The following is a 19681-nucleotide window of genomic DNA, read 5'->3' on the forward strand; positions in this document are numbered from 1 at the left end:
GAATGAAAGAATGAGACAGTACAGGGCTGCAGTAATAATTATGCGTTTTCACTTGCCTATCTCTGGACTCAGAGAACCACTTTTTACATTAAATTAGGTTTAAAAAATAGCACAAGTAAAACCTATAGAATGGCTGTAGGGATGAATTTAGAAGCAGAGATCAAAGAAATGCAGAGTCACACTCGTAGAAGTTCACAGCAATAACATTACTTAAAAGATAATTAGAAAAGAACGGATACTGTATCTGTATGTTGTTGTAGTTGTCCTGTTGAATTTGGTAAGTTGCATGCATCAAACCATTCCTCTTATTAGCGGGACTCCTCCATTCCAGCTGACGCTCCGTCCATCAATGTTGGTGACCAGAAGACACTCTGTCCACTGCCTGCCTGGCGGATGCTGAATTGCGGCTCGCTAATGTGAAGCCTGACTTCATCCTTTTTTTCCCATTACACAGACTGAAACCCGGCCTGTAATTATTGGTGGAAAAACAGGAAGTGATATTAGAACACCACTGACAAATAAATAAAAGGAAGTTACGCTGTTTAGTGCAAAAAGTCACACATTGAGTTTCCCAATAGACAGTACAATATTTTTGAAAGTGCGTACTCTGTCTGAGTCTCCTTTTGAAGGATAAATAAGTATGGGCGAATTAATTTAGCGGATCTTTCCCCTCAAGCTAGGTGTACTGTAAACTGTGTTTTAGAACAAAATTAGACCTTCCCAGCAGTGCTCCCAGACCCTTACTAAACCCAGTCACAAAAATGTAGAAGACTCCCAATCAGATCTCAAAAAACGAGACCTAGTAGAAAAATGGTGACAAAACGTACTTTGAAAGTAAAGTAGGCCCAAAACCCCCCTTGCCCACAGTGGATTGTATTCAAACCACTTGCAAGCAAGCAAAAGTATCCATACCCAGCATCGCTCCAAGACTCGCAAACCCCCCCATAAACAGCCCCCCGCCCAAACACATGCAATACAATACTGCTAACCCTAACGAGCCCTAAGTTAAGAATAGTGGCAAACGCTTTCTTTAACTAGGCCAAATCCCCCCTTTCCCGCCATGGATTTTCTTCAAATCACTTGCAACCAAAATTACACATTCCCACGAGTGCTCTAAGACCCCAGAACTCAGTAGCAAAAATCTAGAACACCCCGAAACACATGCAATCCTGGTGCTAGTGCTAACCCTAACGAGCCCTAAGTTAATGTGCCAAAACGCTTTTCAGCATGGATTTTCTCCAAACCACTTTTATCCGGTATTAGACCTTCCCAGCAATGCCCCAAGACCTGTCAACCCACCCACAAAAAAGCAGAACACCCCCATACAGGCAAAAAGAATAAAATGGAAAATCTCATACTTTGAATATTTTCGGCCTTCTTTCAATTCTGTCCAAAGGCGCTGTGCAGGTAGGCCCTAACTCCCCTTTTCCACCATGGATTTCCTGAAAAACAAATGCAATCCACATTAGACTGTGCCAGCAGTGCTCCCAGACCCCAAAACCCACCCACAACAACCTAAAGGCCCTCCAAACAGCACCCCAAAGACAGGCAAGTGATCAAAAGCGCAAAATCTTTTTCTGCTCCGATTTTCTCCAAACCACTTTTATCCGGTATTAGACCTTCCGAGCAATGGCCCCAGAGCCGTCAACCCAGGCGAAAACTAGTAGAAGACCCCCAAACAGCCAAAAAGCAAAACTACAAAAATGGGGACTTAGTAATTTAAATCTCATACAATATTTTTCGGCCTTCTGTCCAAACGCGCTGTGCAGCTAGGTCATAACTCCACTTTTTCACCATGGATGTCCTGGAAACCAAATGCAATCAACATTAGACTGTGCCAGCAGTGCTCCTCCCAGACCCCACAACCCACCCCAAACACCAGGAACCCACCCAAACAGGCCCCCGAAAACACGATAGTGAGCAAAAAGGCAAAAACTTTTTCCTCATGGATTTTCTCCAAACCACTTTTATCCGGTATTAGACCTTCCCAGCAATGGCCCCAGATCCGTCAACCCAGGCGAAAACTAGTAGAAGACCCCCAAACAGCCAAAAAGCAAAACTACAAAAATGGGGACTTAGTAATTTTCAGGCAAATTTCCCAAATCACTCCACGCGCGCTCTGCAGCTAGGCCCTAACTCCCCTTTGCCACCATGGATTTGCTTCAAACCACTTGCAATCAAAAGTATCCATACCCAGTGTTGTTCCAAGACCCCGAAACCCACCCACAAACACCAGGAAGCCCCCCAAACAGGCCCCCGAAAACATGATAGTGAGCAAAAAGGCAAAAACTTTTTCCTCATGGATTTTCTCCAAAGCACTTTTATCCGGTATTAGACCTTCCCAGCAATGCTTCAAGACCCGCCAACCCACCCGCAAAAAAGCACAACACCCCCATACAGGCAAAAAGCAAAAATGGAAAATCTCATGCTAACAACATTTTTCGGCCTTCTGTCCAAACCCGCTGTGCAGCTAGGTCATAACTCCACTTTTTCACCATGGATGTCCTGGAAAACAAATGCAATCAACATTAGACTATGCCAGCAGTGCTCCCAGACCCCACAACCCACCCCAAACACCAGGAACCCACCCAAACAGGCCCCCGAAAACACGATAGTGAGCAAAAAGGCAAAAACTTTTTCCTCATGGATTTTCTCCAAACCACTTTTATCCGGTATTAGACCTTCCCAGCAATGGCCCCAGATCCGTCAACCCAGGCGAAAACTAGTAGAAGACCCCCAAACAGCCAAAAAGCAAAACTACAAAAATGGGGACTTAGTAATTTTCAGGCAAATTTCCAAAATCACTCCACGCGCGCTCTGCAGCTAGGCCCTAACTCCCCTTTGCCACCATTGATTTGCTTCAAACCACTTGCAATCAAAAGTATCCATACCGAGCATTGCTCCAAGACCCCGAAACCCACCCGCAAACACTAGGAAGCCCCCCAAACAGGCACCCGAAACATGATAGTGAGCAAAAAGGCAAAAACCTTTTCCTCATGGATTTTCTCCAAACCACTTTTATCCGGTATTAGACCTTCCCAGCAAAGCCCCAAGACCCGCCAACCCACCCGCAAAAAAGCACAACACCCCCAAACAGGCAAAAAGCAAAAATGGAAAATCTCATACTTACAACGCGCTGTGCAGCTAGGTCATAACTCCACTTTTTCACCATGGATGTCCTGGAAAACAAATGCAATCAACATTAGACTGTGCCAGCAGTGCTCCCAGACCGCAAAACCCACTCCCAAACACCAGGAACCCACCCAAACAGGCCCCCGAAAACACAATAGTGAGCAAAAAGGCAAAAACGTTTTCCTCATGGATTTTCTCCAAACCACTTTTATCCGGTATTAGACCTTCCCAGCAATGGCCCCAGAGCCGTCAATTCACCTGCAAAGAAGTAGAACACTCCCACAAGTGCAGAGTCTTTCTTCATTGGGCGTAATCCAGCCATCTGCTTTGAGGGAAATAGGAGTCTGGAGGAGGAGGATAGAGGAGCATGTTCTTGTGAACTTGTGAACCTGAGGAATGCAGACTGCGGCACCTTCAAATCAATAAGCAAATAAGTGAAGACAGTTCTGCTGATGGGCTTGTTTTTGTGATTAGGCGATTACATTTTTTTTTATATAGACTTTGCAAAACAAAGAAAGACAGACACACAGGAATAAAAGTGAATAAGGACGAAAAAGAAAGTTATTGATTCATTGGCTCATTTTCAGGGCTCGGTGTCAGGGAAGAAGAGTTCGTCCTCATACTTTGCGAATTCAGGCGGGAGTAGGTCACCTAACAGAGAAAAACTTCCCTCATCTAAGTTGGTGTCCTCCTCGTCTTTTTCCTGCGTGTATTCTCCTATTTTGTAATCTGGTGGTATGAGGTGCTGATTCATCTTGATCATTGTTAACCTCTCCACATTTTTTGGGCGAGAGGCGGGTCCTTTTGGAAGTTACAATGCCACCAGCAGCACTGAAAACACATTCAGAAGACACACTTGCGAGTGGGCAAGACAAGTAATTGATAGCCAGGTTGGAGATCTCTGGCCACAATTCTTTTTTCCCATGCCAATACGCCAATGGGTCACATTAACATAGACCTCTGTTGAGTCATTCAGATAGTCCTGCACCATCGACTCAAGGTTCTCCACGGTTCCTCCACTTTGCTTACTTTTTTCTGGGACCTTTTGAGAAGCAAACCCAAGCTTAGTTAGCCAATCCTCTTCTTCACACAATGTTACTGTTGTGTCTGGTGCAGATGATCCGGTTGCTGGTGTCTTTAACGGCTGAGAGGGAAAATCACTCACTTCTGCCACAGCCACAGGTGCAGAAGTGGATTCTTTTGACTCCGATGGCCTGCTGATGCTGATGTACTGCCTTTTCCTTCAATTTCCTGCCGTTCTCTTTCAAACCTCATGGCTGACATAGCTAGCCAACGTTTGTACTTTGAAACTTCTGCGTCACCAAAAGGAAAGAATACTCTGCCTGCCAGTGCCTTTTTGTAGCGTGAATCCAGAATAGTAGCACAAATGTAATGCTGTTCTGTGTGGATCTTTTGAAGACGTTCATCGCAAAGTAGGTTCCCTAATAATTTCTCCGCCAAATCAAAAGCTTCTTGCTTTTCTTCATCTTTTTGAAACGTAGAAGACACCGCCTTCAGTTGGTGCTCTAGCATGCGCAACAATGGGATAGCTTTTCCCAAATTACAGTCCTCCCTGCTGACTGCACGTGTGAAGACTTCAAAAGGACGAAGCATGTCTGTCAGGCTTTGAACTAGCTTCCATTGCTCCGCATGTATCCTCAGGTCCTTCATAGCTGCACCCTGTCTAAAGAAATACTGATCGACTACCGCACACTGCTCATACAGACGCTCAAGCATGTAAAAGGTTGAGTTCCAACGTGTTGCCACCTCCTGGATGAGTGCTTTCACTGGCAGTTTATGTTGATGTAGCAGGCCCCTCAGATGCTTCCGGGCCTTAAAAGAATGGCTGAAATGTGTGCACATTCTTCGGCAGGTGGTCAGTAACTCGCACACTGGACTTTCTTCACTCAAGAATTTTTTAACAACCAGGTTTATACAGTGCGCCAAACACGGCACTCTGAAATAGTTTCCCATATCTATGGCCTTAACTACATTGGTGCCATTATCCGTGGAAACATAACCAATCTTGGGGACAGCCATTGAAAGACCTTTGTGTTAAACTCCTGAAAAATGTTTTCTCCTGTATGACTTGTCTCCATGCCAAACATGGCTAGTGTTGCATGTTTCTGAGCAGCTTTAAAAACGTTGTCCGGGTCAACACCTGCGTTTAGCTTTGCTTTAACCCCTGAAAAAGAGACCCAGTGTGCAGTGATGCACATGTAATCAGTGGCTGCGCAACTGGTCCACATGTCTGTTGTCAGATGTATAGTGTGAACAGCACTCTTCTTCCAAGCTGCCCCAATCACCTCCAGCACATCTTCATGTAGTGCTGGAACCGCAACTCTGGCAAAATAGAACCAGCTAGGAACCTTCTATTTAGGGCAGAGCATTGCCACTAATTCAAGAAAACCAACCCCTTCCACAAAAGAAAAAGGGAGAAGATCCAGCGCTAGCATTTTAGCCAGCTTAGTGTTATACGGACGTGCCGTTGGGTGGTTGCGCCAAAATGGCGCATCTGAAAACAACCTGCTTCTAATGGTGGGCTGGACCATGATTTTACGGGATGATGATGATGATGACTTCTTCGACCCAGTTACGATCGGTGATGATGAACTTTTTCGCATTGGTGTCTCACTCTCTCCCACACTCTTAGTCTGGCTCACAGGGCGTGTGCTGCTGACAGGGGTACTGGGTGTAAGTGAAGTGTTTGACGCTTCTTCCTCCTCGTCATCATCAGATGAAACATCAACGGATACAGTTTGTTGACTTGCAATTCGGGTTTCCTTGATCTCCTTTAGGTGCGCATGCCATTGGACAGTGTGCTATCTCTCAAGATGACCTCTCTGGCCTCCGGTACCATAGTTGGTACCAAGCTTACCACGACTAACTGCAAGCTTACAAATGCTACAAATGGCTATGTTTTCCCTTGTTGTGCAAACACTAAAGAAGTTCCAAACTGCGGACTTCAAATGTCTGTGGGGGCGGAGGAGGCGATACTGGTCATGCTGCTAATGCCAGATGAAGTGGAGGATGTGTGTTGCCGAACTTTACTATGTTGTGCACTTGCAGCACCACTAATTGAGGAAATGGAGGTCGAGGTGGATGGAGGTCCCTTCTGGCGAGAAAATATGGAAGCGGTAGGTGGTGGTGTACTAGTTGACTGCAATGGTGGTGGTCCCATTTCCTCCTCGTCGACAACATCACGCTCAGCAGCTTTTCGGGCTAGGGTAAAAATGTCTGTTTGCTGCATGCCCGCTGAGCCTGTAGTGGCATTTCTGATGACTGCGTCGTCGTTGTGAGAGTCTTCATCAGCAGGAGTAGTATACGCCACTTCTTCTTCAGCGTCATAATCACACCCCATAAGTACGAGAGTTATGGGGACCTTCCTTTTATGCTTAGCTACCTTTGTCAGATCATGGTGTGCCTCACTCTCAGACGGCAGTGGTGGTTCCCAATTTAGATCCATATCATCAGAAGGAAGGGGGCTTGAAGAAGATGTAGACACCATCCTTGATGTTTTACTTGCTAGGGATTTGGAAGACAATGAATGATCAGGAGGAGTGGCTTCCTCAAATGATACCTCGGCATGAATGTCGATTTCCTGATGTGCCCCTACTTCGGGAGGAACAACTATTGTGGGCACTTGTGCGCTCCATGCACCTCTGCTTGCGTATCTCCTTGCGCTGCCTCTCCTTCCACATGTACTTGAGCTTGTACTTGCACATGTTATGTTATGTTAATTTCGATTTATATAGCGCCAAATCACCCACAGGTCTCTTAGCGCTTGCTTTGGGAACCCGTCCTGGCTTTTCCCTGTGAGATAACCCCTACCGGGCATCCCCAAGGTGAAGACCAGGCATCCCATCGCAGTGGGGCTGTAGTGGAGATTAAGCAAGCTATTGCCCAGAGTTGCAGAGTGTGTACGCATGATTCAAGTAGGCACCGAGGCGAGAATTATCGAGTCCGTGGACATTTTGAGCTCAAGACCCTGCCGCGTCGGGAATTGAACCCTGGTCCCGGGTCTGACCTCTGCATCAGGGTCTGCCTCCTCTAACCAGTGAGCCACACTTCTCCACATGTGGTTGTTGTTGCGGCTGTGGTTGTTGAACACTCGTCAGATGAGTTACAACAACCTGTGTTGATTGAGGGATGCTGCTACTTTCTTGCGATGAGCCAACATCACTGGTCGATGGTGATTGAACGACTAGACTGGCTGCCTCTTCTTCTGCTCCTTACTGGCAACTTTCTTGCTAGAGGAGCAACGGGGAACTTTTTTTGGGGCCATCTTCTTCAGATGTCAGAACAGCAGGCGGCAGTTGCACGAGTTGCAGAGTTGTCTTGTCTGTGACCACAAGTGACGTCGCGTGACGTTATGCTGCACACACCGCTGCAGGACTTCTTCCTGGCACTGGTGGTTCTCTTGTGCACCTAAAAGCGTTGGAAGACAGAGGAACATCAGTTACACACCCCAAAAAGTCGAAAAACACACAAAAATCAGCACAATCCCATGCCATCCATGCCCTCACTGATGTTTAAATTCAAGACACCCCACAGAAAGACTAGGCCCATGCACCTCTCACTACCCCTGGGCATAATGGATGAAAGCTAGGCAAAATGGGTGCAAGCCTGAGAACACTGCCTGCATTCAAAATGGCCCCTTGCCCCCAGCACATGGCCGGGGCCTGCCTGTACCAGCACTCAAAATGGCCCACACCCACATGGCCAGTTCCCATCAACACCCCAAAAAAATCGAAAAACACACAAAAATCACCACAATCCAATGCCATCCATGCCCTCCATGATGTTTATATTAAAGAGACCCCACAGAAAGACTCGGTCCATGCACCACTCACTAGCCCTGGGCAAAAGGCCCCAACAGCAGCCACAAAAATCGAAAAACACACAAAAATCAGCACAATCCCATGCCATCCATGCCCTCAATGATGTTTAAATTCAAGACACCCCACAGAAAGATTAGGCCCATGCACCACTCACTACCCCTGGGCATAATGGATGAAAGCTAGGCAAAATGGGTGCAGGCCTGAGAACACTGCCTGCATTCAAAATGGCCCCTTGCCCTCCAGCACATGGCCAGGGCCTGCCTGTACCTGCACTCAAAATGGCCCCCACCCACATGGCCAGTCCCCATCAACACCCCAAAAAATTGAAAAACACCCAAAAATCACCACAATCCAATGCCATCCATGCCATCCATGATGTTTACATTAAAGAGACCCCACAGAAAGACTCAGTCCATGCACCACTCACTAGCCCTGGGCAAAAGGCCCCAACAGCAGCCAAAAAATCAAAAACACACAAAAATCAGCACAATCCCATGCCATCCATGCCCTCAATGATATTTAAAGTCAAGACACCCCACAGACTAGGCCCATGCACCACTCACTACCCCTGGGCATAATGGATGAAATCTAGGCAAAATGGGTGCAGGCCTGAGAACACTGTCTGCATTCAAAATGGCCCCTTGCTCCCCAGCACATGGCCAGGGCCTGCCTGTACCAGCACTCGAAATGGCTCCAACCCACATGGCCAGTCCCCATCAACACCCCAAAAAATCAAAAAACACACAAAAATCCCCACAATCCAATGCCATCCATGCCCTCCATGATGTTTACATTAAAGAGACCCCACAGAAAGACTCAATCAATGCACCACTCACTAGCCCTGGGCAAAAGGCCCCAACAGCAGCCAAAAAAATCGAAAAACTCACAAAAATCAGCTAGTTGCAGCAACTGTAATGCCCCAAACAAACTTACTTGTGAAATTTCTAATCCAAAAGTGATCCAAAGAAAGTCAAAAAGGTCTCAAATCCAAATATTCAGCAGCATCCACAAAAAGTAATCCTTCCAGGTCAAGATCCAAATCAAAGTGACCAGCACATGTAGAAAGCACTGGGAGGAGCCTGCTGGACAGAAACAGGAAGTTGGAGACTGTGGGGCACTTCCTTCCTCCCACCCCCCCTCCCCCCAAAATGGACTCCTTGCAAAAAAAAGTGCAGGCAAATGTCAACCTGAGGAGTTATTCTGATAAAAATCATCATTTTCAGAAGGTTTATGCTGCTTGCTGGTGGATTTCCTGTGCAGAATTGCAAATTTTGCAATTTCGCGAGTGCGAGATTGTTGCTGCCCGCCGCATCTACGTGTTCGCAATTGCGAGCTCTCGCGATGCGTGCTGTGCAAGGTGGCAAGCCGCGATGACGTAATCGCGGTCGCCAAACTCCCGCGGAATCCCGCAGCAAGATCCAAAATGGCGCAGCACACACAAAATATGGAGAAAAACAACTTTGCAAACGGTGAATGACGGTAAGTGAAAGCCGCGCGCCGCAATATTGTATCACCAGGCAAAAAAATCTGCTGCGTGCAAATTTGCGAATTTTCGGCAAATTCGCGAGAGTTCACGGAATGCGAATTTGCCGAAAATCTGCAAATTCCGCGAACGGAACGGATTTTACGCCCATGCTTAGCCCCCGGTCGATGCTGCTCCTCCTACCATTCTAAAAAAGGTATCAGAGACGGTTGCCCCACTCATCCAGGAGGTGATCAACTCTTCTCTGGCTACTGGGCTAGTGCCTCCTTCTTGGAAGCAGGCGAGAGTAAAGGCTCTCCTAAAAAAAACTAATTTAAATCCGGAGGACTGGACAAATTATCGCCCCATCTCCTTGCTCCCGACCATCAGCAAGCTGGCTGACAAGCACGTGAACACCTTGCTCTCTGCTTTCCTGGAAAATAATAATAAGTCCTTACATCATACCCAGACGGGCTTTAGGTGTAAACAGGGCACAGAGACCGCCCTTATTGCAATGGTCGAAGCAGCTAGAAAGATTGTTGATCCTGGAAGCTGCGCAGCTATTATACTATTAGACCTCAGCGCGGCCTTCGACAGTGTCAATCATTCCATCATGATTCAAAGGCTTAGTGATGTAAGGGTTTCGGGTACAGCATTGAAATGGTTTCATTCCTTCCTCACTGACAGGACTTTTTCTGTTTACGAGGAGGAGGTAGTCTCCACTCAGATGTCCCTTCAGTGTGGCGTCCACCAGGGATCATCCCTCAGTCCCACCATGTTTAACATCTACATGACGCCATTTGCTGAGGTGGTGTTACCCTGACGGGTGCAACTGGTCACCTATGCCGATGACACACAGTTGGTAATCTCTCTCTCTGGGCAGGGCTCAGCCTGTAATAATCTTTCCTCATGTCTCAGTGATGTCCTTGAGTGGATGGATGAGTCTTTCCTGAAGCTCAATGGTACTAAAACTGAGGTCATGATGCTCGGGCACAATGCACCTTCTTCAGTGGATGCATTGTAGCCTAGTAGTCTTGGTCAGCCCCCTCCGCCCAAAAAGCAAATTTAGAGCCTGGGTGTCTGGCTTGACCCAACCCTTAACTTCATGGTGCAAGCCTGGAAGGTGGCAGCCACCTGCTACTCCCCAATAAGATTATTAAGAAAAATTCTCAAGCTCCTCCCGTTTGAAGCCAGGCGGATTCTGGTACAGGCCCTAATCCTATCGCGATTGGACTACGCGAATGCTGTGTATCTGGGGGCCCCTCAGGGAACGATCAAGATCTTGCAGACCGTACAAAATTGTGCAGCCCGCCTGCTATTGGACGTCCCTCGGCAGAGCTCAGCTAAACCAGCATTACGCCAACTACACTGGCTGCCAGTGCAACAGAGGATTCGGTATAATGCTATGACTATCATGCACAAAGCGATGTCTGATGCTGGACCCGCCTTAATCCAACCCATGTTCTGTCCTCATCAGACCTCTCGAACCTTAAGGCCAAACAATAAGAATTTATTAACGATCCCTAGGATCAAGAGAACCCGTATGGGTAGCAGACGCTTCTCTCTTCAGGCAGCAAAGCTCTGGAACCAGCTCCCTGATTCCATCCGACTGGAAGTTAACCATCTCAGGTTCAGGAAAATGTTAAATTCTTGTTCTCCTGAGCTGTTGGGAAATGACTCAGTTACCTAATGCGCTGGGATGCCTCCGGCGAGCCATGCGCTATATAAGTGCGTAGTCATTCATTCATATTCCTGTTGTTTCAGTGACATGCAATTTAGTGTGTCTGCTTGTGTATGTTGTACCACTTGTTTTTCTAGCATTAGCATGTTTTGTTTGAGCTTCTCCACTGTCACATTTTTGTCTCTTTTGTGTCACACCATCAGAGACAGGGGCTGTCCCCTGATCACCAACTTATAGGCTTCCCAGAGTGTTAGGGAAGAAGTAACTGAGTTTTCGTTTTCTTGGAAATAATGGATAGTCTGTTGTTGAAGTCCCTCTCATATGGTTAGGAGTTTTAAAAACCATGGATTTATGGGAATTGCATCCTTTTCCCTTGGACTACCCCACAGTATCTTGCCCACATGGCGGAATGGTTTGATGTTCCTCTCGCTAGATGTTTCACCTTTCTAAATTTCATGAGAGATGAGGCAGGTGAGATGAGCAGGTCAATACAAGACCTGCTACAGTGGACCCCATAGTTAAAGGTGAAATGTTGTATGAACAGGTTGAGCGCCCTCCAGACATTCATGAGCCCCAGCGCCATTAGAAAGTTTTCTAACTGAGTGATTGAGGGGTAAGTCCGTCTGGGGTGGTGGTCGTCCAGATTGGCGTCCAATGTCATGTTGAAATCGCCCCCTATTAAACCCTCCCATCTGGTGCTTGGAGCAGGAGCGACCAGGAGTGTGACAGAATGGAGACCAGGGGGACATATGCTGATATTATATTAATCTGTTCCCCCTCCCAAACGCCTGTTAGTGCAGCAAACCTGCCTTGTCTGTATGACCACGTCTTTAGGATCGTGATTGGGAAGCTCTTCTTAAGGAGGATACCCACCCTGCGGGAGCTAGAGGTACACCCCGCATGAACTGACATTTTGTATCCCCATCGATCAAGTGCCTTGCATGTATTTCCTAGGAGGTGTGTCTCCTGCAATAAGACAATGTCTGGGGAATGTCGTTTGATGTACTGTGACACTATCCCGCTTTTAATTTGGTCCCCTAGTCCATTCACATTCCATGACAAAATGCCGAGCTCGGGGAGATTTGTGTCTGTTTCCGTTGTTATTTACCTTTATGGAAGTCATATTCCTCCTACCACAGCCCTACTTCTGGATCACCAACACTGTTATTTTGTGCCTCTTGCGAATCTGTCAACCAATATTTATACAGAGAACTGATGGTTCTACCCATAGACATAAACAGCCATGTAATGCAATAACATTCCCCAGAAAAAAAGATATGAAAAAACATTCTGGATGAAAGAAGCCCTTTCACCCCCTCCCTGCTTCCCTGCATGATAGACATAGAACTGCCCACTCCCCCAACATCTGAAACTTTAGGGCTTGTAGGCCATCCCCACAGCCCACCACCCATCCCCAAGTTCAAGATAGTTGATACCACACATTGAAACAATAGTTAAAAGTCTGACCTTCGTAGATCATGTTGGTCCACCCTGAAGCCCCCTAGGATCCCTCACCCCCAGGCTAGCCTGCAAGTCCTTTGTGTCTCCTGTGGAACCTATGCTGTGTTCTTTCCGACAGGGCGTGAAGTACCCCGGGATCCTTCCCACCACTCTCATCAGTCTTTATGCCTTTGCTGTGTTTTCACCTTGTGCTGGGAGCTTTCTTTCAGTTTGTAGTCCTTGTACTGCCTTGATCCTTCTGCGGTTCTCTTGGTGCCACCGATGGATCGCCAGCCTTCCAGCCATTCCCTGGCCTCCTCTGGGTGGTAAAGAACTAGATCTTTCCCTCTGATTCGATGCGTAGTCTTGCCGGGAAGAGCATTGAATATTTCACTTCCTTTGCTCGCAACGCCTACTTGACTTCAACAAAACTCTGTCTTTGTCACTGGACCTTTAGCGTGAATTCTGGGAAGAAGGTTATATGCACATTTTCATATAGGACAGATGGAGCTATACTTGACGTTTGGAGAATTGTATTGTGCTCTCTATAGTGAAAGAGCCTAGCGAGCAGCGTTCGTGGTGGGGCCCCCGGATGGGGGTGACCCCCCAGCACTCTGTACGCCCTCTCAACAGATGGAGTTTGGAAAGTCTGCAGGGTTGAAGATACTGGCGGACGAGGTCCTCCACAAACAGATCCGCTGCTGGTCCCTCGGAGCGCTGCGGGACCCCCAAGATTTGGACATTTTTGTGCCCGGATCTTCCTTCATAGTCTTCAAGTTATATCTAGAAGTTTATTAGAGGCCTCCAGGTCCTTCACATGTGTTTTAAGGTTACATGTCTCTTGCCCTATGGTGGACACTGAGTCCTCGATTTCTTTAACATGGGATCCCAAGTTACGCAGGTTCACACACATCAGAGAGACTTCTGTTGTGACTGTGTCTATCTGGACTTCTAGGGCAGTATGGACTCCCTGTACTGGGGCCATGATGTCCTGTAAGGAGACAGAGGTCTTGTCTGGTTCTTCATGAGTGTCGGAGATTGAGTGGTCCTGAGAGTCTGGCAAGTTGTCTGCCCCCTAGAATGGACACATGTGGCTACTTTTGTTTGGTGGGACCCCTTCATGTCTTTCCCACCTGTCATTCTGTTGGAATGAAGCACTTGGTCGTGGTGTTGGAAATCTGGTTAGACAGCGTAATGTCCTTGATGCAGAGGAAACAGGATCACTGCACCTCGCCACCTCCCGGCCACCGCACCACCACTACTCACTACTCGAGCGGTTCCCGAACTTTGTTGTTAACCATATAGATATGGCATCTGGGCCAAACATTTCATCATCGAGCTTCCAGGTGCGCTGGGGCATACGGAACGCGATGGGCACACCCCGTCCAGAAGGATTTGTGCTTGTCAAATCGTACTCTCTGGTGCCCTTTGGGGGTCGTGAGATGCCAGTCCTCTCAGGTTTCTTTGGGTGGGCACCCGCCAACCCCCCCCCCAGGCTCCCGCCCACCTTTGAGGCCTCTGAGGCCAACCCTGCTACACCATGTGGCTCCAAAGTCTTTTCCAACCAACTCAAGCAGGTCAGGTTGTTGCTTCCACAGCTTCAGGGCTGATGCTTAGACATTGCAGCTTCGCTGCAGCTCTGGGGGACAAAGATTTCTTCCCCTGGCCGCCCACGTGGTCACCACCCCTTGGTGATGCTGTGTGTAGTTGCAGGGTAGCACCCCTTGGAGAAAATTGGTAGGAGCCAGTCCTTTTGCGGGCCACTGCCTCACCGCACAACTGCCACCCCAGGACCCACTCTCTTCTCAGGCCTATGAGAGGTATGGCTGTACTTCAATCATCCTACAGACAGGAGGGCCAGTCAACCTCTCCCTGATACTCCCTCGGTCAATGCCTACTGACTATGCTGGGTCAAGGGGGGAGGGAAGTGCCACCCATCAGGTCCTCTGCAGGCAGAGCAATCTCCAGCCGTGATGTCTGTGGCCAACAGGATGTAGCGTCTCAATGCTGTCTTTGCGGCACCCAATCAAGTCTCCACACCTCTCTCTCACAATGAAGGAGGGGACCAGAGGTCTGTCCCTGAGCCCCCTCATAGGAGCCCCAGTCGGCGGTGTTAGCTACAGGAGGGGGCAACACTGCCCAGTGGGGCTCCAAGCAACCAGTGCAACTGAGGCCGCGGCTCCACCAGGTCGCCACGTCCTCCGCCCTCCTGTTGCTGCTGTTTGTCAGCTTCTAGCGGGGGACGCCCTGGAAGCCACCTCTAACCGTCTTCCTTAGGCGTCAAACACCTTCGGTGCTCGGATAGTTGCTGAATTGCTGGGTATTTACTGTGACGAGCCTTGGAGACTATTCAGTAAGTGGTCATCAATGTCGGCTGTTGGCCACACCCACCAAAATAAAGTATCTTTATCTATTGTCAACAAGAAGGCAGAGGCACATAGAATGGTTTGACAAGAAATGCCTACTTTCTAAAAGTAATGATAAATTGCAGCCGTAATGCACTCAAGAAACAAATTTATATACAGTAATCACTTGGATAATTTTATACCAAACATAAAACAAATATGTGTGCAACGGGTCATGCCAACCAGTAACGTGAAAAAAGTGTAAATGTTGGGGAATTCGTGAACACACCGCAACACAAAAATAAAGAAAAGTAGAAATTCCGAAGTGCTCTTACTGCGATCAGCTCCGTCACCAACCATAAGAAATGTCACTTTCTAAAAGTGACATTTTCAAGCACACAATTTAAAAACCATCTTTACTAAAAGATGCGTTATTAAATTCTGAGTTCAGAGAGCCTAAACTTTATTTCTCCATCTTGTCCCAATGGGAGGTAATACTTGTAAGATGTTACAAAGTATTTCCCATTCTATCCCATAGGACAGATAACCTTGTAATAGTGAAAAACAAAATTGGCTGTATTTCACTATCAAGACATTTCACACACACCAGTACATGTCCTACCTTTCACATACACTGCACCCTGCCCATGGGGGTACTTTGGGCCTACCATAGGGGTGTCTTACATGTAAGACAAGGGAATTTTAGGACCTGGCAAGTGGGTGCACTTCCAGGTCGACAAGACACACACTGCACATAGACACTACGGTGGCTGGTCTGAGATACCTTTTCAGGGCTACTCATGTGGGTGGCATAATCAGTGCTGCAGGTCCAGTAGTAGCATGCGATTTACAGGCCCTGGCAGACTCAGTGAACTTTACTGGGACTTACTAGTAAATCAAATATGCCAATCAGGGAGAACCAATTGTAATCTACACAGGGAGCACTTGCACTTTGACACTGATCAGCAGTAGTAAAGTGCCCAAAGCATCTAAGCCAAACGAAAACCAGCACAGCATCAAAAATACAGGCGGTGGAGGGAAAAATGGCTGGGGAAACCATGCCATAGATGCCAAGCCTAACACTCCCTAATGTTTAAAGGTAATTATTTTATGTCACTATAGAAAAAAACTTAAGAAGATTGCTTTGCACAGTTGTAAACAAGGTAAGAAACTTTTTTCCACCAGTTGGGATTCATGAGGCAAATGTTGCCTTTCCAAAGTACCGCACAGAGGTTGTATAGATGAGGGACTTGTATAGAAAAGAGTTTGTATAGATAAGGGAGCAAGAGGTGTTTCTGGCAATCTTACATATTAAACTGCAATGATAAGTTATAAGTAGAAATGCTGTTCATTGGATAATGTATTGTTTAAGAGCGCATATTTTGTATGAAATTAGAATGGGAATTCTCAGCAATTCCGGATGTCTGGATGTCAGGTGTTCTGAATGCCAGATGTTTGTATGTATGCTATTGTTTTCTGTTTCTTAGTTTTTTGCTTTGTACTTCCATCTAATGGTATTTTATGGTTTGTTGGTGATGCTGGTGGCCTGTAAAATGGTCCTATGATAGTATTAGTTTAAGAGTTTATGATGACAGTTTCTGTGCCTGAGTCAATGGTTAATGCTTCTGGTTTTTGCGTTGGAATTGGTGTCCTCTGAGTGATACATGCTTTAAGAAGGACTGTCAAGGAGAGCTGGACAATGGCATGGCACTTCTTTATATTTCCTCACTCTGATCCTTATTGCACTGAGCTCTCATCATACTGGATTCCTGCCTTTGTTCTTCCTTTTTGGTCTGTCACATCAACTTTTGTAGGCTACGACTGAGGATTACAAACATGACTATAATGTGAAAGGTTAGGTGTTCATGTTCTTGGAGAAATGAAATAATAAATATTTGGTCTAATATAAAACAATGGTTTGGAGTCCTGATCAGTGTTTCCTTACGTAACCCTACACTCACACTCCCAGAACTGTGATGAGGTGAGTTTTACACTGATTGGCACTTTTCTGTCTCAAGATGTCTCTTGTTTCTCCCTCTTGCAAAAGGATGGCTCGGAAACCCTCATCCAGGCTGCTTTACCAAAGTCTGACTCCCAGGCCAACCTCCATGACCAAGAGGAAGAGTTCAACGTTGTAGGGAAATACGAGGAAGCACAAAGCTATACAGAGTCTGAGGAAGAAAATGCACATTGTTTCTATGAACAAAGTGAGACTTCAGAGCCGAGCTTTAAAAACAACACACCAGAAAACAATCAGGTATGTAGACAAAATGTTTTCATTCCAACAGTTCTCTTTCACTTCTTTCATTGTGTTTGGAGCAGCTTGGTAGGCTTCACAGCTATCATATGATAAGGAATTACATAGAGATTAAGACAGGAACTGCCATCTTGCGCTGCACACAACAGAGTTTAATCTCATTTTTCTTTTTTTACATTCCAGCGAATTGGAACAGACATTGCAACTTTTTGTCATTACTCTTCATCTACTATTCCATTTCCCTTCTATTGGAGTTTCCCTCATTCGCCCTATATTTCCTGGACAGTCTCTCTAGTAAAGCATAGTACTTTCCATTCATTAGCCATTTGCAGATGTACTTTGTGCAGCATGACTTTTATCTACATTTTGTGTTGACAATTTACTGACAGAGGTGCTAGGTGTGGTTCGCCCTTTTGTGAAGCTGGTAACTCAATGAGTTGCCAAACCTTTTTCCATCTCCTTCCACGGCACATAATCTTTGGAGGAACAGGAAGTGTTATATCACATTTAGAGCTAGCCGAGCCAGCAAATTATTATTTTTTTTTTAATGAAGAGGGGAGAAACCAAGTACAGATAATGTAATTTAATAGTGTCCTTATAAAAATGATATAGATAATTAAAAGCTGTAAAAGAGATTTAGGGCCTGACGGCTACATCATATGCTTTCCACCAACATACTGGTCCACCTGACAAATTTAGATGCAGGCAGAACTTTGGTTTAATCACAGCAGAGACTACTCTGTCCCTATCATGACTAAACATTCCCAATGGCCCTGTCGACTACGGGCTCTCAAAGGCAGACCTCTAATTCCGCCCACCTAATTTAGATGAGCAGAATTTGAGGTCTGTTTTCAAACCCCATCACTGCCAGGAAAACTGTTGTGATAAAACGTTCAATAAATTGCAGTAATCTGACTGTTTGCTTAAGTATTCATTTACTAGTAACGAGCTTGCGAGAGGAAAGGGAAAACACAGCTGTGCGGAAGGTGTGGAGTCAAGCCCTGACAGGTTGCCGACGTCACATGAATACAGATACCAACATTCCAATGTGCGTCATACAATGAACCAATAACAGTGGAGGGAGAGGGACTGTGTGGAAAGACTAGACCTGCAACATCTCCCTTTTTCCCTTGCAAACATGAGGTAAATTAGACTCACTGTAATTTGTAATCTTTGAGGCCCACAGGTAACCTAGATATTCTGCCATACCTGGTACAAGTTCCTTTCCAACCTCCATGGCATTGTGTGTCATTTTATTTAACTAAATTAGGTGCAATGAATTCAGACCCAGAATCATCATAAGTGACAAATTGACCTTCGCCTGCAATGTCATCACCACACTCTTCCTCAACGTTGGTAACAGAATTTCTGCCAGAGTAACTCAGCACACACTCCTTGCTAACCTCAACATGTTTACCGCCAGCATTTTCACCAAGAACATGTAAATCACGATCAACTTCGCCTGAATAAGTATTGACCCATCAAAATTCCCTATCCAATGACACCCTTGAATCACAAATCAACTTGATTTTTTGTTAACCTTATAGCACACTCTTATTGAGCCACCCCATCTGTCTGAGACAAATGGCACTTTCTGAGACATTGACAATTTCTTCGGGGTCATAGTACTTAGACTCCCCCTTAAGTTGACCATCGTGTCTTTTAATAAGCGCCCACTCTCCCTTGCAGAACTCTTTGTTAATAGCCTTGTGTACCTTGTCGTGATAAGCCTTGGCTTTAACTTGGCAATCAACTATCTTTTGCTTGACCTGAAGTTGATCATCATTTATGAACACTGTATCAGGTAAGTATGACTCAAACCCCTCAATTTTCAGAACAATGTCACTATCACATCTTCTTCCCCTCATTAAAAAAAACAGGGAAAACCCTGTCACACTGGTGGGAGTTGAATTGTAAGCAAATACTCTCTCCTGAATGAATTTCTTTACAGGAAGTTTTGAAGCCAATGCTAATTGGATGCCGTCTTTTATGAAGTGATTCACTCTTTCAATTTGCCCATTAGACTTTGGTGAATACAATGGAGTTTTCTCCTGGCAAATGCCATGCATTTCCAAAAAGTTAGTCATTTTTTAGAAGTAAGCTGTTTCCCGTTATCCGATACAAGTATGCGTGGGCTTCCTTCACTGGAGAAACAATTGTTCAAAAAGTGAATGACGGAATCCGAGTCAATTGTTTGGACAAACTTATGGTATATCCATTTGCTGTAGTAGTCACTAACAACAATGAGGAATCTAGATTCTCGCTCCAAAATCTGAAATGGTCCGGCCATGTCAATAGCAATTTTATACCACGCAGTATTAGGAATTGATACAAGTTGCATCTCTTGAACTCTGGGCTTCCAGTGTTTATCAGATATGATACATACAATGCATCTCTCTACAAACAAATTTACATCAAGGTCCATTTGGGGCCACCAATACAGTTCCTTTAGTCTTTTCTTAGTCATGGTAGCACCTAAGTGAGTATTATGAGCAGTAGCTATCAATCTGTTTCTAAGTTTAT

The 19681-nt window shown here is 46.0% G+C and overlaps 1 protein-coding gene across 1 annotated transcript in view; it reads left to right on the top strand.

Annotated features, from left to right (window-relative positions):
* LOC147674007 (uncharacterized) overlaps positions 1-19681 on the top strand; it is a 640165-nt gene that overhangs the window by 531645 nt on the left and 88839 nt on the right. Inside the window, exon 17 of the mRNA XM_086945549.1 lies at positions 16949-17158. Coding sequence (XP_086801675.1) covers positions 16949-17158 — 210 coding nt within the window. The remainder of the gene's footprint in view (positions 1-16948; positions 17159-19681) is intronic.

Source organism: Lissotriton vulgaris, chromosome 12, assembly GCF_964263255.1.
Source record: "Lissotriton vulgaris chromosome 12, aLisVul1.2, whole genome shotgun sequence".
Lineage (NCBI taxonomy): Eukaryota > Metazoa > Chordata > Amphibia > Caudata > Salamandridae > Lissotriton > Lissotriton vulgaris.